We start from the raw sequence: 21544 nt of genomic DNA on the forward strand, positions 1-21544 counted from the left end.
CCCTGGCCCCCACCTGCCGGGTGGCCGCCCAGAACGTACGCCGCAGGAACTCCATCCTCATCTGCACGCCCACGGCTGCCAGGAGCGGGCAAGGCCAGGCCATGGGGGTGTTTGGGGACGGGGTGGGGGGGGGGGTGGCGAGAGAAGACGTCAGATCTGAGTCAGAGGGAGAAGCCCCATCAGCAGGGGGTGGGGGGCCACTAGCAGCCTGCAGACTAGCTTCCTGGTGGGGGGCACCGGTGGCTCTGTCTCTGCATCCCTGGAGCTCGAGGCAGGTGCCCTGGGAAGGCCGCTCTCCCCTTTCCCACAGAGACCGAGGCTGGATTTCAGGGCCTCCGTGGGTAGTTACAGCCCCTCCACCCGGCTCCACTCCGGCCCCCCACCCCGATCTGTAAGAAGGCTCCCTCCTCGCAAGTCGGGCCCGTGTCGCCCAGGCCTGCAGGAGGTTCCCCAGCCCCAGAAAACCAGGCTTTGATGCCGCCGCTCACAAGGGCCGCCACGCCGCTCTGGTCCCCAAACGCTTGGAGAACGCAAGCCAGTGCCCAGATGCCAAGAGAAATCTGGGGCCAGAGAATAGAAAGAAAGGCAGGTTATAGTGAAAGAAAAAGAATAAAGAAACGAGGCCGGCCTCCTACCGTCAGAGACAAGAATATAGAAAGTGTGCTGAGTGCCAGGCACCCTGCGTCCTGAGGTCGTGTCCACACAGCAGGCCAGCTCTGCTATCGCTGGGGCTTCACGGCCGGGGAAGCCTCGCCCGAGCCGCCTGGCCCCTGAACACAGAAGCAGGACCCACGCACCGGTGTCTCTAAGGCACCTCACCTCTCTCCTCTGGCCTGACTTGAGCCCCCGTTGGGAGGGGGCTGACAGGCCTGGGCAAGCTCACCGCTCAGGGCCCTGTGCCCTTGACTGTGACGTGGGGATGGGTCGGGGTTCCAGCCACTAGGCCGGGTTCACGAGACATTCTGCGGTCACCCCAGTGATGGCTCATTGGAGAGACTTTCCATCATATTCGGGGGCTTCTTTGTTGCTGCAAGGTCCGGGGGGGCGGGTAAAAGGCATGGGCTGGAAGGGGACTGGTAGGCCCACATCTCGGTTCATGACAAAGAGGACAGACCCAGGTGCAGCACCTGAGCAGCAGATGAGGCGTGCTCCCCTCCCCCCATTTCTCTCTAAGGCTTGGGGAGGCCCCTCGGCCCCTCCCCTCATTCTTCCTGTTAGGACCACCCTTGATGTTCACTTTAGACAGATTTCTCTCACCTGTAGAAAAAGGCTGCGTGAAAGAGAGGAACCTCCTAACAGTTGTCAGAGGGGAGTCACACGAAAGCTGAGGATGTTCCAACCTTTGGGATTTAGGAACGCTTATTTACCGTGACCTTGGCCTCTGGGTCAAAGCTCTCAAGACTCTTTCTCGGGCAAGACTCGGCCTCTCGATGTCTCGCCGCCAAGTCTCCTGGAGTCCCGGCATCTCCGAGCTGGGAGAAATTCTGTGATTCCTCCACAGGGAGTCTTGAGAGAGCGGGGTTGGTGCTCGTCTAATGAAGCAGGATTTTGAGGCATGTGGGTAGAGATGGGAGGAGTGAGACCTCAAGCCTGTTCTCCAGAACCAGGCTCCATCTCCGTGGAACCACGGGCTCCTCCAAGGTGAGCCCCGCTCCTAGGATTTAGGACTTCCAACTGCCTGCTGCCGGCCCCCTTGGGTCACCAGTAGGCATCTCAAACTTCACGACTTCAAAACCTAACTCTGGCTTTTCCTCCCCAAACCTCCGCACGTGGGGACACACCTTCTACCAAATTGTTACCATTTTCCCGCGTCCCACCCGAGTGCTGCCGCCTTTGTTCCAGAACGTCATGCATCTGCCCACTCTCTCCACCCCTGTTGCTACCCCCCAGAGCCACTTGGATTAATGCCACAGACCCCTGAGCCGGTCGCTCCCCACAGAACCATGAGAGTGACCTTCCTGAAGATCAAATCACGTCTCTCTCTTGCTAAAAACCTTCCAAGGCCTTCCCGCTGCCCTTGGAACAAAGTTGAAATTCCTTTGTAATTTGGTGTCCAAGGCCCCAAGGCAGCTGTGGCCCTGCCGACCTCTGACTTCAGCCCAAATCCTCCCTCAAACAGGCCAAGCCTCTTCCCACCCCGGGGCATTTGCACCGGCTGCTTTCTTCCTCTGGGTGCTCTTCCCTAGAACTTCAGGAGGGGGCCCCTTCTCATGGTCGGCTCTCAGCCCAAACAGCGTGTCCTGGGGCGGCGTCCTGACTTCCCAGATACCGCAGTCCTCCCTGCGGCCGGCTGTTCACCCTCTATCTCATCACTCTTTTTGTTTCCTAAGACGCATGACTTATTGACTTTATTCTCATTTATAGTCTGTCTTGCCCCATTAGCGTGGGGGCTAAGAGCAGGCGGGAGGGTGGGGGGTTGAGTTCCGATACCTGCACCTAGGAGAGCACCTAGCACACATCGGGGCTCAATAAATATTTTTCGAACTAAGTAAGTGCGTGCTTGTGAATTCCACCGAGTCAGCCACTTGGCTGGGAAGCCACTTCTGCAAACCTTCCCCTTACCTCCGGGTGTGGGCACCTTCATCCACGTGGAGCCCCGCCCTTCCGTAGATGCGGGACGGAATGCTAGCGATCTAGCCGGGCTCTGGTGCCCTCGAGGACCCAGGAGGGAACCCACAAAGAGACGGGGAATTCAGGCGAGACTCAAGAAGAACCTCCTCCAGGGAGAACTGTTAGCCGTGCTCTGCCGTGCCTGACGGCTTTACCTCGGGGCTCGAATTGTTTCAGATCCTTCTGTTCAACGCCTGCCTCACAACCCAAACTGTGCTTTTCCACCCCAGACACCGCGAGAGCCCAGCCTTCTCCTGAGAGGCTCCAGGGCGGCCCTCGGCCCCCGTTCCCTCGCTCCAGTGGACCCCAGGCTGGCCACCCTGCCCCCAGCACCTCCTGGAAGCCTGCTGTGTGCAGCACAGAATAGCCCTTGGTGCTGGGCTTTGCAGACAGGGCAGAGCGCATAGTGAGGAGAGAGCCAGGCCCGGCCGAGGGCAGGCAGGCGAGGCCTCCATCCTTCCAGGCTGCTTCCCACTCCGGGCCTTCCCACTGGCGGGTCCTTGTGTTAGAGCCCGACCTCGGTCCCCAGGGGGACCTACCACAGTCGGATGGAGGAGGAGTGATTGGACCCCCTTCCTCCTGCCCCAGCCCGGCCTGTCCCCCATCGGGGCCGGGTCCCGCCTTCCCTCTGCCTGCCTTCCTGCAAAGCAGCTTTTCTTTAGGACCCGCGCTGGGCTGGCAGACAAAGAGCCTCAGTAAGGCCACAGGCAGCAGACGGCTTATCAAGATGCACCTCTTTGCTCTGCCTCCTGGCTGTCACCTGCTTGCTGCTTTGTCATCACAGACGGCAAAACAAAACAGCTGTGCTGCACACACAGAAACCCTCCCTGGGGTGGGGTGGGGGGGCCAAGCCCCGGGGGGGCCAGAAACTCCATCGTGCCCCTCGCCCTCCCATCCACTTGGTCCTTGAAACCCAGCTGCAGACTGTGCTGACCTGTACGAGGGCTGCGGGGTCAGTGGGGGCCCATCTTTTAGGTACCAGCTGGGGAGCCGGTGCCCAGGGACCCCAGAGACCTGGCCATCCCTCCTGGTCACTGCAGGGCAGCCCCAGGCTGTGGGGCTAACAGGCAGCTGATGGCGGGTCAGTGTGCAACACAGTCCAGCCTCTGGGCCCCTGACGCCCGGCTGGACTCTTCCTTCCGGCTCATTCCTCACTCAGCCTGGCGAGGTGGACCCCTCTGCCGGGACAGCCCCCGGTGTGGGAAAGGGGGTGAACCACCCACAGAAAGCTGCCACGCGTCCTCCGTGATACGGCTCAGAGAAGAAAGTCCCGCGGGCACTGGCCTGGGATGGCGCCCCAGGACGTGGGTTCTGGTTGACTTTTCAAGGAGCGAGATGTACCGCGTGGGCGAGGAGAGGGTCCCAGACTCCAGGAAGGACACACACTCTCCTGCAGCTGGGGGGCAGGAAGCGTGTTTGGGGGCAGGTGAGGTGTGTGTGACATGGGCGTGGGGTGGGAGACAGGGAATCCCTGCTGTGTCAAACGGCGGAGCAGACAGAAGAGAGTGTGGGAGCATCCTGAGTCACGGGGGCTCTCTCGACCCGCGCCCAGGGCTGACAGTGGACCCCCCAGAAAGCAGGCGAAATGGAAAAGGGATGCCAGAAACATGCCACGTGTCCGGCTGTCAGGCAGGTTTCAAGAGATGCCAGGAAGGTCACCTCGGGTCCAGCTCTGGCCGCTGCTCCTCCCCTGACTTGGTGCCTGGCTTTCTTTCCTTTGGATCAACACTTGCCTTCCCTTGGAATATCAATTTCTCCCACTCCTTTGTCCTGATTGGCTGGTAAAGACGTCTCTGAGTTCTCAGATACCAGTCTCTTCCCATCCAGCCGAGAGCCAGGAGCAGAAGCCCAGGCCGGGGGGGCGGGGCTGGGTTTGGCCCCTCCTCAGGGCTCACCCCAGGGCGCCCCAGGCAACCTGACCCCAGGCCCCTGGCCCAGCCTGCCTGCATTTCCCTCCCCAGATAGCCCCGGTCTGGGGTCACAAGGCTTAGTGACCTCTGCGTGACCGTGTGCCACCGGCTGTGTGGCCTGGGGCTCCTTTCCGAAGGACCACCAGGCAGATGGGCCCCCGTGCACCGCCCCCTCCCCCTCTGGAATAAGCCGCCCCTTGACAGAGACCCAGATCAGCTTTCCCTTCTTACAGGCAGGGTGGGAGATACTGCCCCCACCTCCGAACAGGATTCAGACCCAGCTTCCCAGGGGCCTTTGTCCCCTGGGTCCTGTCCCTGTGTCCCCAAAGGCAAGGGGAGAGGGGACAAAGCCAGAGGGGGCGGCAGCCAGGGCAGGGAGAGCCTCCGGGGGTGGGGAGAGAAAATAGAGGGACCTGGTAAACAGTCCTCCTCCCGCTGGAGTTCATGGCAGCATCTCCCCCTGAAAAGGGAGCGTTTCAAGGGTGAGCGCCTCCGGTGTGTGTGCGCCCGTGTGCCCGCCTTCCGTGCGCCCGCCTTCCCGTGTGCGCGCCTGTCGCCGTCATCACGGACATTCCCCCGCTGTCACTCCGCTGCTCTCTGCTCCGCACACGCGCTCCCCTCCCCGCCTGCCCCTCTCCGCGGCTCCCGAGACCCGGCCGCCCGCCCGCCGTGGGAGACGGCCTCAGGCGTTCCTTTCTCCTGCCGGGGCTCTGCGTGCCAGGTCCTGCTGGGGGATCAGGCTGGTGCCGCTGCGCTCGCTGTCTCCTTTCTCCAGGAATCCCAGGAGGGGCTCACTGGACGGCTCAGACCACTTGATTCAGGGCGCTTGCTGGGGTGCGGAAGGTGAGTGCTGTGCGCTGGGCAGGGGCGCGGGGGGCGGGCGCAGGGGCCAGGCTTGGGGCCGAGCCCATCTCCGCTGGGTTCCTTGCCTTGCATGGACAGCTGCTTTGCCTCCTGCCTGGGGGCAGTGGCTGGGGCCGGGGCGGTGCTCAGGACCGGACCCCTGGGCAGCCAAAGGACACAGGGAACTCTGACCTCCCAGCGTTGGGGACAGGAGCTGGGATTCTGCTGGGGAAGGAGGGGAGGAGGCATTGCCAGTGCCGGATGACAGGCCCGGTGGCATAGAAACCGGTCCCTGCAGCATGGGGGGCGCCAGCCAGGAGCCCTGTGCCGCCTGCATGCCCGGCTCGGCAGGCAGCCCCAGGGACTTGGGTGCCAGGGGGAAGGGGGTGCTGGTGACAGGGCCGGCACACAGGACGTCTGTGGGGTGGCAGGCTGGAGGGCTGGCGCCGAGGTGTGGGCAGGGACCAGGGGTGCTGACCGGCCTCTACAGGACGCCTTCAGCGAGGCGCACTGGCCTCTAGCAGGCTGTCCTTGGACAGGGGTGCAGAGGGTCCCCCCAGCTGGACCTGAGTCCCCGGCTCGTATGGGGGGCGTGGCCGGGAGTGGATGTGGGAGAGGAGCCTTGGATCCCTTCCTCGGCCCTTCCTCGAGGCTCCAGCTCTGCTCCCAGCCCGCCTGGGCCTGGTTGGGGCTGGGGTCCCCCAGCTGCACACCCTCTCTACCTACGAAAGAGCTCAGGAAGCCTTGGGGGGCGGGGTGGACTCAGCTTAGGGGTGGCTGGTACACGGCCGGGGCAGGACAGAGGCTGTCTGACAGGGAGTCCCAACCTCCCCGCTCACTCTCAGGGCCCTTTATCCTCTCCCTGAGCTGCTGTCTGCCTGTCTGGGGTGGCTGGTGGGGACACTGGCACCTGGCTGTCAGGCCGCCTGGGGCACTGCCTGGTCTGGCTCAGACTGACACCCGGCAGCTTAGCTAACTACAGGGCCGGGGGGCAGGCTGAGCGTGTGGAGATGGGCTGGGGAGCGCAGCCGGGAGGGGACCCGCGGCCGTGTCCCCCTCCACACCAGCACAGGCTCCATCCAGCTTTGCCAAGAGAGGGAGACCAGGGAAGCCGGCTGGGGGTGCCGGGAGGAAGACGGAGGGGGAGCTTCTTTAGCAACCGATCTGGTTCCTTTGGGGTTTGGCTGGAAGCTGCACCTGGGACAAGCAAACCCTGCTCCCGTTTCCAGCCCACAATGCTGAGGGGCACGGGGAGGGGGGTGTTTTAGGGCTGGGGTGCCTGGGGAGGCCTCCCCGCTCCTCCTACACAGATCAGGCCTCTCCACCCTCCCTGCCCGGGTCCACCTCCCGAGCCAGGCCCGCGGGCCCAAGAGCAGCTCCTGCGAGGGGTGATGGGGGCTTTTCTGTTCCGCTTTCCAGAGGGTCTGGTTGGGAGTGGGAATGTCTGACAAGGAAGGATGACAAGGAGACGAGGCTGCAGGAAGGCGGGCATGAGAACGGGGCACGCGTTTAAAAATGCACCAGGGGGTTTGTCTGTTCCAAGTACAAATTTAGAGATTTAAAAAAACCAGCTTCCGCGCTGCCTGGGCCGCGTGTGTTACGGGGATGCCAGGCAAGGAAGAGGTGGGAAGGACCCGGAAGGCCAGACCGGCGGCTGCAGGTGGAGCGCGCGGCCTGGACAGCACCCCCCGGGCTCAGCGCGGGCGCCTGCTGTCCCCCTGTCTGGGTGCCCCTCAGCCCAGCTGGGCGGGTGGGAAGATGCTGCCCTTGAAGCCCCAGGCGTGGCCTCCGTCCTGGCCCTGCCGCTCAGTAGCCTGTGCCCTTCACCTGTCTGCACAGTGGAGGGGCGCAGAGGCCTTGTCCCAGGTTGGGGAGCCTTGACCAAAGGGAGATCCCTGGGGAGGGGGTACACAGCAGGCCAGCAAGACGTCCCAGGGGGCAGGAGGGCGCTGATGGCTGTGCGGCTTGGACACTGACTTGGGGGGATGGATGTGACCACGCAGCACCAGAGGAAGGGCGCGGACACCAGGTCCGGGTGGGTTTGCTGGAGGTTTCCGGCTGGAGACTGAGCCAACCCTGGCCGGAGGAGGAGTGGGGGCGCAGAAGCGCAGAGGGGTCAGGGCGCCCACCCTAACCTGGGCGTCGGCGGGGGTGGGAGCGAGGCAGGCTGCTCCTCCCGTGGGGCAGAGAAGCCGTCCCCGCCCCCGCCCCCCCCCAGTCTCGGGGGGCTGCCGCACCCCATGTGACTCCGCAGGAGCCTGTGGGCCCTTCTGCCCTGCTGCCACCCCCGCGGGGCTCCCAGTCCACCTCCTCACCTCAGCCCGCCACCCCCTCCCCAGCAAGACCCCTGCCTCCCTCTCCCCACTGCATCTGTGATGCCCCCGGGAAGAAGCCTGGCGGGGAGGGGGCGACCCGGCTTGCTGAGGGCACCCGCATCGGGCGCAGAGAGGCAGCGGAAGGACGAGGAGAGGCCGGTCCACAAACGTGCGGGTGCAGCCCTCCCCCTGCTCCAGGAGCCTCCACGAGCAGGTGGGTCAGCAGAGCCGGCCTCCAGGCTCGCGAGGCCGCTCGTCGGTAGCTCTGTCGCCAGGCCGCCTGGGCCCTGGCTGCACCCTCCCACTGCCTGCCCTTAGGCAAGTTACTACATGTCCCCAGCCTCCGTGTCCCCATCCACAAAGTGGCGTCAACAGTGCCCCTAACCCCAGACAGCTGTTGCGGGGACTGGGAACCATACACAGGTGTTTCCCTGCGGGCATGGTTTCTCCCCACGCGGATCCCTCCTGCAGAGCTGTTACCGCCAGCATCCCCCACGGCCGCTGCCCCCGGCTTCCCGGGCCCGGCCATCCCCTGCCGCAGCCTCCCGGGCGGTGCCGGGGTCTGCGCCGCAGGGAGAGAAGTGACCCGGCCCAGGGCTTCTCGAACGTGACCAGATACGTGAATGGCCTGAGGTCTTGTTAAGAGGCAGATCCCGACCCCGTCGACCTGGGCTGGGCCTGGGAAGCTCCTGGCGAGGCGGCTGCTGCTGGCCCGTGGACCACACGCTGGCGTAGCAGAGGGCTGGGGCCCAGAGCCCGTGTTCCTATCCTGGGGGGGTGTCGCTCGGCCTGCAGCTCCTCAGCCCCATCCTCCATCCTGATTCTCTCAGCAGAGCCCAGCGAAGGAGGCTGGGGACCCCGCTGGGTCCACCCTCCTCTCTGTGTCCCTGTCCCTGGGACTGGGACAGAAATGCCCACAGGCTGTGGGGCTCGGAGCCCCGAGACCGCCACCTCATTCGTCTCCGTTGCCCGTTCTCCCACCTGGGTGGGGATTTCCCTCCCAGACGGTGTGAATTTATTCTGCAGTGGCCACGCCTGCCTGAGCCGCTGTGCTCCTAGCATCCTAATGTAGGTCGCCCCTTTCCTAACGAGGTAGATGCTTCTGGGGGCCGCAAGGGGTCCTGGGTTGGAGGTGGGCTGGAGGGCTGGGTGATGGACCCCACAGCACCTGAGGGGGTCCTTCTGTGGTCCCCAGGGAGTGCAGGCTACATCCCCATGGACCTGGGGGGCCTTGTTCCCGTCACGTTTCTCCAGAGATCCCAGGGCATGGGTCTGAGTGTGGAAAGGGTCCTGGGTTGGGGGCGGCCCTCGGGGGGCTTCTCTAGACCCTGCTTCTGGGCTGGAGGTCCCCCCGTGCATCTGTCTGCCGGGGGCATGCAGGAACTGCGGTAGTGATAGCATCTGAGGATGCTGGAGGGCTGCCAGCATGTGCGTGAGTGCACCCATGTGAGTGTGTGTGTGTCAGCACGTGCCTGGCTGCACGCTCTCTAGGGGGGTGGTCTGCATCACATGCTGTGTTGGGAGCCTGTGTGTGTACCCCGCTCAGCGCACACACGTGTCTCCCCCCAGGGGCCACTGCTGGGGGACATTCACCAGGGAGCGGGCCTCCGTCCCTGACCCGCCCTGTGACCAGGCATGCCGGTCTCCACCTCTGAGCCTGGCTGGCTGCTGACCCGCCTGACACCGTGTGGGCACTGTGAGCTGCTGACCTGCGGGTCCTCGCTGGCGAGAGGAGTGTGGGACTATTCCAGGGGTCGGGGCCGAGGCTCACGGAGAGGGTGGGCGGCGTCCTCGGTGATGGAGGCCTGGGAGGCTCTGTGCGAGCGCGGCCCACGGTGACCGCCATGTGACGGCTGCTGGCCTGGCACGGGCCCAGGCACAGAGAAGGACACCCAGGTGTGAGACTGGGGGACCAAGAAAGAGAGGTCCCGCAGACGCGCTGGAAGCCGCCGCCCCTCCCCGTGGGCACAGGGCACTGGCGTCTCCCTACGTCTACCTGGGGCTCAGGTCCAAGCTTGGGGTCCCCTACACTGCCGTGCAGGGTGCTGTGTCCCGAATTCAGCAAATGCTAGCTCCCGTCCCCCGATCAGAGGGACCCTCACGGAGGGCAGTGTGCTCTGGTCTCATCACCTTTAGGGATAAGGAAACCGAGGCCCAGAGGGTTTCCGTGATCTGTTTAAAGTTACACAGCGAGGGAGCGGCCGGTAGGGATTTGAAACCAGAGCCCTCCCTGACCTGGGAGTCTGAGCCAGGAGCCCCGGGGACCTGGCCCTGTGAGGGTAGCTGGAAAAGACCCCTCAGCTGCTCTGGGCATCTCCTCCGCCCCCAGCCCAGGGCCCCGGATCCATCCTATAGGCATGTGGGTCTGCACCCCTCGCCCCACATCTGCCCAGTGCGACTCGCTCTGCAGCCTCTGTGAGGCTGCGAGCCCCCTGGTGGGGGGGTGAAGCCCAGAGTGACAGACAGGCCCCCCCAGCGGTCCCCCTCCCCGGCGGGCCCCCATCCTGAGCGGGTGCCCTTGCCGGGGCCCAGCTGCGGGCCCCTGGGGCTGTGGCGCTCGTGGGCTCATGGGGCCAGGAGGCTGCTTGGCAGCGGTAAGCGGGGAGGAGATGGGAGAGGCCCCCAGTGCCTGAGGGAGACCCTGCTCAGATGCTGAGGTTCCAGCGGCTGCCCCCACCCCTCAGCTCCGCTCTGCTCTGCTCTGCCATTAGCCCCTCAGGCTCCCAGAGTTAAGGTGGCTGTGGGAGGGGAGCGGGAGCCTGCAGCCTGGAGCCCCCGGGTCCAGCGTGGCAGCGAAGCAGGGGAGGCTGCTGGCCCGTCTCTGTCCGTTTGCCGCCTCGCGCTGGGCCGGCGGCAGGGGCCCCGCAGTCCCCTTTCCCGCCCCTGTGATGGGGCCCTGGCCACGCCTGGAAGGGAGCGGGGTCAGGGCAGGTCACCTGGGAAGGGGGAAGCCCCCTCGCCCCTCGGGAAGAGGAGCCGCTGTCTGCGCTGCAGCCTCGCCCTCTCCCCGCCCCTGTCCCCCGACGGCAGCGGCTGCAGCACGAGCCCCTGAGCTGATGAGGTTTATCCCAGACCTGCTGGCGGCAGAAGACAGAGTGCGGCCGCTCACCCCCCGGGAGACCGCGGAGGGCAAGCAGGGGGCTTCCCCGTGCCAAGAGCCGGGCCTGGGCCTCATCCGCGAGCCAACGGCCACCCGTACGCGGGGCCTGGTCTCTGCCTCCTCGGGGGCCATGGTAAGAGCACAGTGGGGCTGGGGAGCCAGCTGGCCCTCGATGATTTCTGTGCCTGGGACGTGGGGGAAGCCCAGAGGCAGAGGAGGCCACGTGGCTCCGAACACGTTTACGAGATCATCCAGGGAGACAAGAAGAGGCGGGGAGAGGCTGGGCGGGAGGTGAGGGGTGCTCCTGCATCGCCCAGCATTGGCCTCAGCACTATCTCCAGCCCCAGGGCTCCCGGGATGCCCGCCCGCCCCTCCGCGCGCCCCCTGCTGTCGACGGAGGCAGCGGCTCCTGGCTTCTCGGCCCCCTTGCTCCTCTCTATTCCCCCCGCCCAGGGAATCAGAGCCGAGAAACACAGGAGGGGAGGGTAAAGAGACACCGGGCCCCCTCCATAACCCGGGGCTGCACCGGCCTGACACCCGCTTCCGCTCAGCTCTCTCTCCCTCTCTCTCAGGACTGACCGAGCGGACAAGGGGCTCCTCTCTCCCTCGAGGTGCCGGGCCTGACAGCCGTGCAGCCACCATGCTGGCCCCGGGCAGCGGCCCCGAGCTGAGCACCTGGTTTGCCCCGCTGTGGAGGCAGATCTCTTGTGAGTGGAGGCGGGGGGTCGGCTTAGCGGGGATGCAGGGATGCTCTTCCCAGGCGTCCATGGCCTGGGTCTGGGAAGCAGGGCCCAGTCCCCGCAGCCCTGCCCACTGTGCCAGGGGAAGAGCTGCTTCTGAGCTCTGTGGCGGGCGGGTCGGGGGCAGGGGCTCCACAGGCAGCTCTGTCCCCCACCCAGGTGGGTCTGCTTCCGCCCCCAGGGGCCCCAGCGAGTCCTGCTGCCCTAATGGCAAACCGCCCTCTCCCTGCTCGGCCATCAGCTGGGTGGGCCTGGAGGCCTCTCTTAGGGCTCAGCCCCCGTAGCTCCGAGACGGGGGTGGGGGTGGGGTGGGGTGGTGGGGAACCAGGGGGCTCTGAGGACGTGACACTGGAAGGGGCCTTAGGGAGGGGGTCTAGCCCCTCCTCCTGCGTATGGGGAGACAGAGGCCGCCCACTCCCCACAAGGGAATCTTGTGAGCTGTCGGGTGAAGGAAGCCCTGGGAATTCTCTTCACGAGGTGAAGGGTCAAGGCTACAGGGTAAGAGGTAAGAATGGTCTCGAGGGACGTCCCTCAGCCTGACTCCTGCCCTCGCACGGTCAGCCCTGTGATGCTGCCGCCCCAAGACACAGGCGGCCTGAATTATTCACCCCGCAGAGCAGCTGATCCCGAGGGACCCAGCTCCCCTTTCAACGTCCTCTTGAATCACTCAACACCTCACAACACAGGGCTCTGTTTTCTTGCCACCAGAGCTTTTACGCCAGCCTGAATTTCTTGGGGGTGGGGGGACAGTGACCTGTAGTTATGTTGGTCCTTTTGAGAGGGAGGCTGGATGGGTTGAATGTTTTTCTGGGGAAAGTGAGGTCTGAGGAACTCAGTTGACTTCCACAAGGCACGGCGGGGGTAGTCTGACAGGCTGACCTGGCCGCAGACAGCTCAGGAAGCGAGAGGGTCGGCGGCCCAGCAGGTGACCTCAGGTGGCCGGAAGGGCTTCCAGTTGGCGTCCATGGCCATGCCTGTGCTCATTTCCCCCCGAGAACAAAGACGCTCAGGTGTCAGCCTGGCAGGTGCCTCTCAGGAGTCACTGATCCTCCAGGAAAGGGGGGTGCAGTCCCACCCTGTTCCTTCAGGATCTGCCCTTTGGGACACCAGACAGCAGACCCCTACTAGACACAGACTCAGGACCGTCCCCTCCAGACCCCTGGTCAGGGCAGCTGCTGCCCCTCCAGCTTGAGCCAAGCGGCCAGCACTCCTCGGCTGGGGCCTTTCCTCCCGGCCCGGTGGGATCCTCCCCTTCCACAGGGACACCCTGGGGGACAGTCGGGGGCTTTGTAGTCACTCTTAGAAGGGTGGGCCACGGAACGAGCTGCCCTGCGGGACTGTTCTCTGAGCACCCGTCCCCCTGCAGCCTTGCCACAGGGGCCCTGGGCAAAACACGGGACCGTGAAAGGAATGCTGTCAACAGACCTGTCCTGCGGAAAGTGGGGACAGCAGCCCAGGCTAAGGGCAAGGCAGCTGTAGAGTGAGAACAGACGTGGGACTTGCCCCAGGCCCACAACTTCGGGGCTCGCACCCTAGCATCCTCCACGTGGACGTGGAGCTCGGCATCTCACCCCGCCGTTTCCACAGTAGTCTCTGGGGTGGGGCCCGGGCGGGCCCAGGCTCCCTCGTCGCCCTGAGTCGCTGGCCCACCTTGGATGTGGGACTCATGCAGACCAGGGAAGTGGTGGCAGGGGTCGGTGTGCCCCTTTGTGCGTGCAGCGCGGCCCCTCCCATGTATGGCCATCAGCCCCGTGCAGCTCTGGGTGGCGGGGGCAGGGGGCTCGGTGCAGAGGGGAAGGAAGCAGAGCCATTTTCTCTGGACAGAATCCTTCCATGGCAGCGGCCCTGGGAGAGGAACATGGGGCGGCCCCTCTGACACCCTCACAGCCTCTGTCGCGTCAGCGTCTGTGGTGTCGGGGCCGTATTGGGACCCCGGCTGCCTGGCGGTGTCCGTCCACATGGACGTGCTGCGGGGGGTTAGTTATGTTTCTACGTGGTCAGGAAGCTCTACGGCACTGCGCTTGGTTGGACCAAAGGGGATCGGCGCGAGGCCGCCTGATGGGAGGCGCATGGGAGGGGAAGGCAGTGGGAGCGGCGACCCGCAGTCCTGCCATGCCCCGTCTGTCCCGCAGGGCTCACCTGCTGGATCGCCCTGTGCACGGCGGAGGCCGCCCCCGCCTGCCCCTTGCCCTGCACGTGCGACGGCCACGGCCTGCAGGTGGACTGCAGCGGCCGGGGCCTCGCCGCGCTGCCCGCGGACCTGCCGGCCGCCACCCGCAGCCTGCTGCTCCTGAACAACAGGCTGAGCTCCCTGCCCGCCGGGGCCTTCGCCGGCCTGTCGGGCCTGCAGCGGCTGGACCTCTCCAACAACTTCCTGGACGGGCTGCCGCGCGCCGCCTTCGGGGGGCTGGCCAACCTGACGGAGCTGCAGCTGCACAACAACAGCCTCCGCGCCCTGGACCCCGAGCTGCTGCGGCCCCTGGCGCGCCTGCGCCACCTCGACCTGTCCCTCAACGGCCTGGCCCGGCTCCCGCCCGGCCTCTTTGACGGGCTCCCCGCCCTGCGCTCCCTGTTCCTGCGCGCCAACCGCCTGCAGAGCCTGGACCGGCAGACCTTCGAGCCCCTGGCCAGCCTGCAGCTGCTGCAGGTGGGGGACAACCCCTGGGAGTGCGACTGCCACCTGCGGGACTTCAAGCACTGGCTAGAGTGGTTCTCCTACCGAGGTGAGCACGGGTCAGATCGGGGAGGAGTGGGCCCGGCCTGGCCACCGGCGGGCACAGGGGCTCCGCGGACCCCTTCTTCCCATCCCCTCCGCTCCCAGCCGCCTTGCTCTGCCCTGTCTCCTCAGGCTGACTCTCTGTAACTGGCTCTCACTTCTGTAGGTTTCAGGATGGACTTAAACACACAGTGTCATTGTCCTCTGCCTCTAGGCTTCCCTGGCCCAGGAGGAGGAGGGATAACACCACCCTCGTGGGCTTCCCTGGTGGCGCAGTGGTTGAGAGTCCGCCTGCCGATGCAGGGGGACGCGGGTTCGTGCCCCGGTCCGGGAAGATCCCACGTGCCGCGGAGCGGCTGGGCCCGTGACCCATGGCCGCTGAGCCTGCGCGTCCGGAGCCCGTGCTCCGCAACGGGAGAGGCCACAACAGTGAGAGGCCCGCGTACCGCAAAAAAAAAACCACACACCCTCGCTCCTGTGAATAATGCAGCCACCTCTTAAGTACCCACAGTGTCGGGAGGGTGGAATAGAGTTAAAATCCACAAATGCAGTCACATTTTCTTCTTGACGATGATCTCAACTCCTTCTCCCTAGAAGTTCTGTTATCAAAGCTTTTACTAAGAAGCCAAATGCTCCCCCTTTCGGTGACCCGGGAAAGTTCTAGAATGGCCTTCAGAATGATTCAGTGAAATGGACAACAAGGGCAGAGAAGTAAACCTACTGGCTAAAAGCGCCAGATCCGGGTTTGCCCCATGGCTCTGCCGCTTACTAGCTGTGTGTGATCTTGAGAGTTGACTGACCTCTCTGTGGCTGCGCCCTCGTCTGTGAAATGGGGACAACAACAATATCTATCTCAGAGAATCACTGTGCGGATTAGGTAGGTAACGCATGGAAAGCGTCTGGAAGAGTACTCAGCATAAAGTGAGTCCGCAATAAAACTTACTCATTTATATGTCCACTGGCTGGCGGAAGTCATAATATTAACCGGGCTTAAGTAGACACAGTTTGGTGTCCAGCACAAAGTAGGGCTCCATGAATATTTGCTGAACGAGTGAATCGATGTGAAGCGAGCGCTAATGCTTTCGTCAAAGTCTTACTCCTTTTGTTGCCTAGTGTTTCCACAATTTAATTATTTGCATAATATTCTTACGTGTTAGTTAATTAAAAACATTTTACAAACGATAAAGTGCCATAAAATGTTAGTCACTGTGATAATTTCTCCCGTTTTTGTGAGAGGAGAAATAATAAGACTTGCATGGTTTCCAGTTTCCAAATATCTTACCATGTACACGACCTACTTGAACCCTAACTGAACTGCAGCTGAGATGGCCTTTCTTATTGACAGCCTAGAAAATCGAGACTCCTAAGCAATTCAATACGTAAAGTGATTTTTGCACAAGACGACCTGGCCCGGAGGGAGTCAGCCTCAGGTGTTTGGAGCAGGGAGGTAGGGTGGCTGCATCTCCATGCCCAGCCCCCGCCCGTGCAAAGGCCCTGGACACAGTTCACGGGATGTAAGCCTTGGACAGGGGTCTGGAGAGCCAGACCGAAGTGTGATCTGGAGGGGACGTCCTTGCCCCTCCAGTCGTCGGTCATCGGGAGCTAAAGGGCACGACGGAGGGGGAATGTACATTTTAGGAACTTTTCACTAGTAGAGTTATCTTCCGCCATACGCTCCTGCAAAAGAACCCAGACCAAACCAGAACAAAAAACCTGGGCTCTTTTCCTCAGCACCCGGGAAAGACTGATGTCTATTGTGTGAGGAGACCGCGGCGACCGGGCTGCAGGAGCCCAGGCACTTCCCTGGGGGCCGCGCCTGTGCCTAGATGTCGGGCTGCCGGAAGAGGCCGAAAGGGGGGCGTCTGGGCAGCTCCTCTTCCTCTTGCCCCACGTGTGCTCTGCACCCTCCCCGCCCAGGCCGCGGCGTGAGCCTGCGCTGCCCGCACACCCTCCTCTGCCCTCGGGGGTCCTCAGGGCGCCCCCCCAAGATGGCACTGCGCTCACGGGTGCTGTGGCCAGGCTGCTGAGGGGCCACCACTGCCCTCAAGGAGGAAACTGCTGCCCCTGGGTCCTCCTCTCCCTCTTCCGAGGAGGAGCCTTAGGAGCCACGGCCCCGCCCGCGTGGAGAAGCAGGGCCGAGGCTCTGACCTCTGTGCTTTGTGCGGGCGGGAGGGGCGCGGGGGGAGCAGTCGCTGGGGAGAGCAAAGCGGGGGGTCACGGACGGCGGTCAGTGGAGAGGTCAGTTAGCACAGGCACGGGCTGCCGCCTGGCAGGGCTCCTGGCCCCCCTTTCCTGAGCACCCGGGGGCCAGCCTGACTCTGGTGGCAGGAGAGGTGGGAATGTTTGCTTCTCTATCAGATGCGAGCAGGGCCACCGTCCATCTTCTGAGGCTTCTGCGCGGGTTAGACGCCGTGACACGTGTGCCCGCCTCCCCGCCGCCGGGCGCCGGGCGCCAGAGTCCCCTTAACCTCCCCGCTTCCTCTCCTGTCGCCGTGACTCCGGGATTGATGGCGCTGCGGATGGAAACTAGGCCTCCCGGGCCTCCGTGTGGGGACCTGGGGCTGGGGGAGGGAGTGCCGGCCTCAGCCCCCCTTTTCTCTCTCCTGATGCAGGGGGGCGCCTGGATCAGCTGGCCTGCACCCTGCCCAAGGAGCTGAGGGGAAAGGACATGCGCGTGGTCCCCATGGAGATGTTCAACTACTGCTCCCAGCTGGAAGACCAGAACAGCTCAGCCGGGCTGGAGGTCCCCGGGCCACCCTGCACCAAGGCCAGCCCGGAGCCTCCCAAGCCCAAGCCGGGCCCCGAGCCCGAGCCCGAGCCCAGCACCGCCTGCCCCCAGAAGCAGAGGCCGCGGCCCGTGAGCGTGCGGCGGGCCATCGGCACCGTGATCATCGCGGGGGTGCTGTGCGGTGTGGTCTGCATCATGATGGTGGTGGCCGCTGCCTACGGCTGCATCTACGCCTCCCTCATGGCCAAGTACCATCGGGAACTCAAGAAGCGCCAGCCCCTCATGGGTGACCCGGAGGGCGAGCACGAGGACCGGAAGCAGGTCTCCTCTGTGGCCTGAGAGCCCAGGGAGGGGCCGGGGGGGCACGCCAGCCCCCCTCTCCCACCCCCTTTCCACCTTCCCCCCAGCCCGCCAGCAAACGGGCCCGTGTCTCCACGGACGCCGGAGCGTCCGGAAGGTATCGGTACACTGACGCTCCCCTCTGGACCACCAACGCTCTGGCCCACGGGCAGAAAAGATGTGCGTGCGAGCAAAGGCTCCTGGACCCAGCGCCCCCGTACCCCCGCGGCTCCCGGTACAGTCACAGCCGGTGACGCCCCCCTTCTCTGGCTCGACCCACCTTATCTGCGTCTAGGGGGTGCGGGGCCGGTTTCTGCGACTCTCTTCTAAGCCAGGAAGATGTTGGGCCCAGCTTCCGATGGCTGGTACCACTGTGCATTCAGCCCAGCCCAGCCATCTGGACCAGCACTTGGCAACCCAGCACCACGCCCTCGCCAAAGCCATCTGTCCCTGCATCACCAACCACCCAGCTCCGGGTCACTAATCGTTCTCACTCGAGCTCGGCATCACACACATAGTCACGTGAGGACAGAGGTCATGGGACCTCGGGGAGCAGAGCCAGGCGACCCCGTGGTCTCAGCCCTCGGGCCACACAACCTCCTGCTTGCTTATGCAACCTCCTGCAGCGGATGGGGAGAAACCCAAGCCCACGGCACAAGGATTCCTTCCAGATCCTCTCAAGAGGCCAAGGTGGTGCTGCCGGATGAGGCTGCCCGTCACCATGGTAACCCGCTCACACCTCCCCTGCTGGGATTTCCAGGGACGCCTGCCCAGAGGCCTGGAAGCTGCAGCGTGTGTGGATGGTGGCCTCCCGAGAGCCCGGCCACGCACCACCGGACTCATCCTCAGCGCTGCCGAAGCACGTCCCTGCCAGGCCCCGTGGGGACGCGCACCGCTCCCCCTCCCACAGCCCGCGGCCCGAGAACCGTTGCTCTGCACCTCCCACTGCCATGCCCCATCCTCAGCATCTCTGGGCCCGTGACCCCAGGGCGGGGACTGGCTCATCCTCTGTGACCCTCCTGCCAGCATATACCAAACAGACCCTGGGAGCAGGGCAAGGACTCCCCCGTTCTCCTCAGAGGTCTCAGTAACGGGGTCCCTCTCCCAACGTCCTGTCAGCTCAGTCTGGCTTCCCAGAGTCCTCGTGGCACCTGGACTGGGGCCCAAACCAGAGCAAGGGCCCAGGGGCCCATCTGCTCGTTACCTGTAACCCCCCCCCCCCCAAAGGGACAGAGGCTGAGGGTGGGTGTGGGAGGGGGCGGTGCAGGGTGGGGTTCACCGGTGCCCTTTCCGAGGTCTGCCCTCCTGGGGAGTACGATCCCAGTGAGTCCTGGGCCTCGCTCTGCAGGACATCAGCCTCCCCGCCGCTTACGGAGGGTCAGGTGCCAGCAGGCCGGTTCCTGGCTCTGCGACGGCCGCGAGTCTAGGCAGTGGCCTGGGGGAGGCCGTCAGAACATGGTTCTGAGGCAGGACAGGTATAGAGGGGGCCGGGTGCAGGCTGCCCACCGGGCTGGCCTGCAGTCTTCCTTCTTTTGGGGTGCCAGCCAACACCAGACCCGGGGATTTTCTAAAGGGAGTCAGGGAAGGCTGGACGTTGTCAGTGGTGGTGTCTTCAGCCTAAGACAGAAGATTTTTAAAGGCAAAATTATATTTCTGGTTTGTCGTTTCAGATGTGACCAATAAAGACTGTATTTTCCTATCTACTTCCTGGTTTCCTTGGGCGGGAGAGGGCACAGGAGCCAGCAGCCGGGACGGTGGCTCCTGCCCGCTGACCTCCCCAGATGGGTGCACAGAGTGTCCCCAGGCCCCTAAGGAGGACGGCAGCTCCCGCCCGAGGCCTCGCCTTGGGGCGCCCCCGGGAGGGCAGCGGGGGAGCGCGGAGCTCCGAGCCTGCTCCCGGCCCCGCTGCGAGCGAGCCTGCCCTGCGGTCAAGGGCAGACGGCCACGGGGTAGGAGGTGCGCCTTGGCCCTGGGGGCCCTCCTGCTGCCTGCCGGGAGGGGCGGCTCCCCGAGAGCAGTTTAGGGGACTAGGTTTCACCAGCCTTGGAGGGGTGTCGCTGGGTTTGCAGGACGAGCCCTGTTTAATGTCCTGTGTTTTTGAGGCTGACGTACAGACGACCCCTCCTCAGGGCTCAGCAGGTGCAGGATCAGAATTCGGGACCGGAGGGCTGGGGCGGGCCGGGGGAGGAGTGGGCGACGGCAAGGCCTCCGGCTGTCCGCCCACCGGCGGCCCGCGTGGCCCACCTCGCCTGACTGGCCGGGCCTGGGCTACACGCGTCACAGTCTTCAGACCAAGACGGGATTCTCCTCTAGCCAGGAGCCCTCCCTTGGGTGACACCCCAGCGAGCCAGGAGCCACCCCCGGGGAGAAGGGAGCCAGCAGGTCCCTGTTCCAGTAGTTCCGCTGGACCCCTTCCTGGGTGGGGGTAAGTGGGGAGAGGTGCCCTCCTGCGGCCCTGACCGGTACTGCAGAGCTGGGAGTGCAGGCCCCATGGGGGCAGGGGACCGCCTGCACAGCCTGCACAGGTGTGGGTAACGCGCAGACGCAGACGCACTGTTCTGAGAGCGCCCCGCCGTCTGAAAGGCTGGGCCGTGCGCACGCAGGGGGAACTCCAAGGAGAGGAGCCGTCAGGCAGCTCCAGACAGCAGGCCCTCTGCACAAAGGCTGCTGGGCTGGGGAAACACACTTGCAGGTTATGGCACCACCATGACACTCGGCAGTATTTCCCAAGCGGGGCCTGGAGGGCACAGAGACTTGAAAGTGGATCCTGATCAAAACAGTAGATTCCTAGAAATTTTGCATGAACCGTCGAGAAATACCTGCTTAGAGGTTAAACGACGCCGCCTCATTCATCTGCCTGGCCCTTGGCTGTCCCCCTAGCTGCCCTTCCTCCTTCTCTCCAGCCCAGGGCACAAACATCGAACGTGCAGCCTGTGCGTCACAGAACACGCGAGGAAAGGAACTGCCAGCACAGCACACACAGGGTCAGGGAGGCTGAGCCACAGGCTAGGAAGAGGAAATTACAAAAGGAGGCTGAAAACGATAATTGAAGCATAAAGGGCTCCAGTGCCGCATCCCTGTCCCATCACATCCGTGCCCGCCGAGCTTCAGAGCGACTGTCTGCAGAGGCCCCCCCCCCACGGTTTCCATGGCAACCCCTCCTGGCTCTAATGCAGCGCTGCGTTAAGAATGATGCCAAATAATTGGAGAGCGCAGGGGAGCGCAGCCAGCAGGCCGACCCCGCGTGCCTTCTATTTGCTGGGCTTTCGGGTGTGCGGGAGCTGAGAAGGCCACGTCATGGAGGGAGCAGGGGCTACGGGACAGTCTTTAGGGTCTGGGATTAGCAGGCCAGGCGAAGGACAGAAAGGCGGCTGGGAAGGCACGGGTCCCTCCAAAGTGCCCGGCGGCGCAGCCTCAGGACCCCTGTGACACACGTGTTTCCAAACGAGGCTCCGAGCAACCAGAGCAAGCCCTTCCCCCGCTCCTCCATCCCAGCGTGGACGGCCGCGCCCTTCCGGGGCGGGCGGACAAAGGGGGCAGCCTGCCTGCTGGGCCGCTCCTCCCTGCCCTTTGCCCTGCACTCAGCCTGGGGGAGAAGACACGAGGGGCCTGCTCGCCTGCCCCTGGCAGCTGCGGGGCCCCCCACAATGCAGGCGCCCGACCCCAGTGCCCAGGATGGCTGAGTGCTGTGAAGACCTCACAGCTTCTCAGAACACGGTGGGGTCTGAGACACGGAGACCGAGGGCAGGATCCTCAGGGCTCTCAGACGAGTGGGCAGGGGTGCCAAGGCCCTTCTTAGGCTCCAAAAAGCTACAAAGCCGGGGCAGCTCGTGAGGCTGCCCGGGTACTCTCATGGCTTTTGTGGCCAATTGCAACAAAGGGTCGTGATCCTGGGCCTTCAAGAGAGGCAATCTGAGCTTAAATTCTAGCTTCATTGACTATTAGCTGTGGGACTTTGGGCAAATAACATTTCTGGGCCTCAGTTTCCTCATCTGTAAAATGGAGCCAAACCAGGTCACCCCCCGGGCTGGATGAGAACGTGCATGGGAGCACAGGACTCACGTATGGGCTCGGACTTCAGGGTCAGAGTCACAAGCCCACTCCTCCCATGAGTGGGCAGTGGAGGTGGAAGCGACACAAAGAGGGTGGGAAGGAGGTCTGGGCAGTCTCTGTCCTGTGTGACCTTGAGCAGATCTCTCAACCTGTCTGGGCTTCAGTTTACTGCATGAATTCTGTTAGATCT

The 21544-nt window shown here is 64.1% G+C and overlaps 2 protein-coding genes across 2 annotated transcripts in view; one reads left to right on the plus strand and one right to left on the minus strand.

Moving 5' to 3' along the window:
• The window catches only part of CACNA2D4 (calcium voltage-gated channel auxiliary subunit alpha2delta 4), a 91291-nt gene that overhangs the window by 11854 nt on the left and 57893 nt on the right, over positions 1-21544 (minus strand). The window contains exon 28 of the mRNA XM_007469519.1: positions 14-75. Within this exon, the coding sequence (XP_007469581.1) occupies positions 14-75 (62 nt within the window). The remainder of the gene's footprint in view (positions 1-13; positions 76-21544) is intronic.
• On the plus strand, positions 11419-17301 carry LRTM2 (leucine rich repeat transmembrane protein 2). The gene is made up of 3 exons (XM_007469482.1): positions 11419-11485; positions 13651-14241; positions 16847-17301. Exons 1-3 carry the CDS (start codon positions 11419-11421, stop codon positions 17299-17301), a joined length of 1113 nt encoding a protein of 370 aa, XP_007469544.1.

The sequence above is a fragment of the Lipotes vexillifer genome, unplaced genomic scaffold (assembly GCF_000442215.2).
Source record: "Lipotes vexillifer unplaced genomic scaffold, Lipotes_vexillifer_v1.1 scaffold395, whole genome shotgun sequence".
In the NCBI taxonomy this organism is placed as follows: domain Eukaryota; kingdom Metazoa; phylum Chordata; class Mammalia; order Artiodactyla; family Lipotidae; genus Lipotes; species Lipotes vexillifer.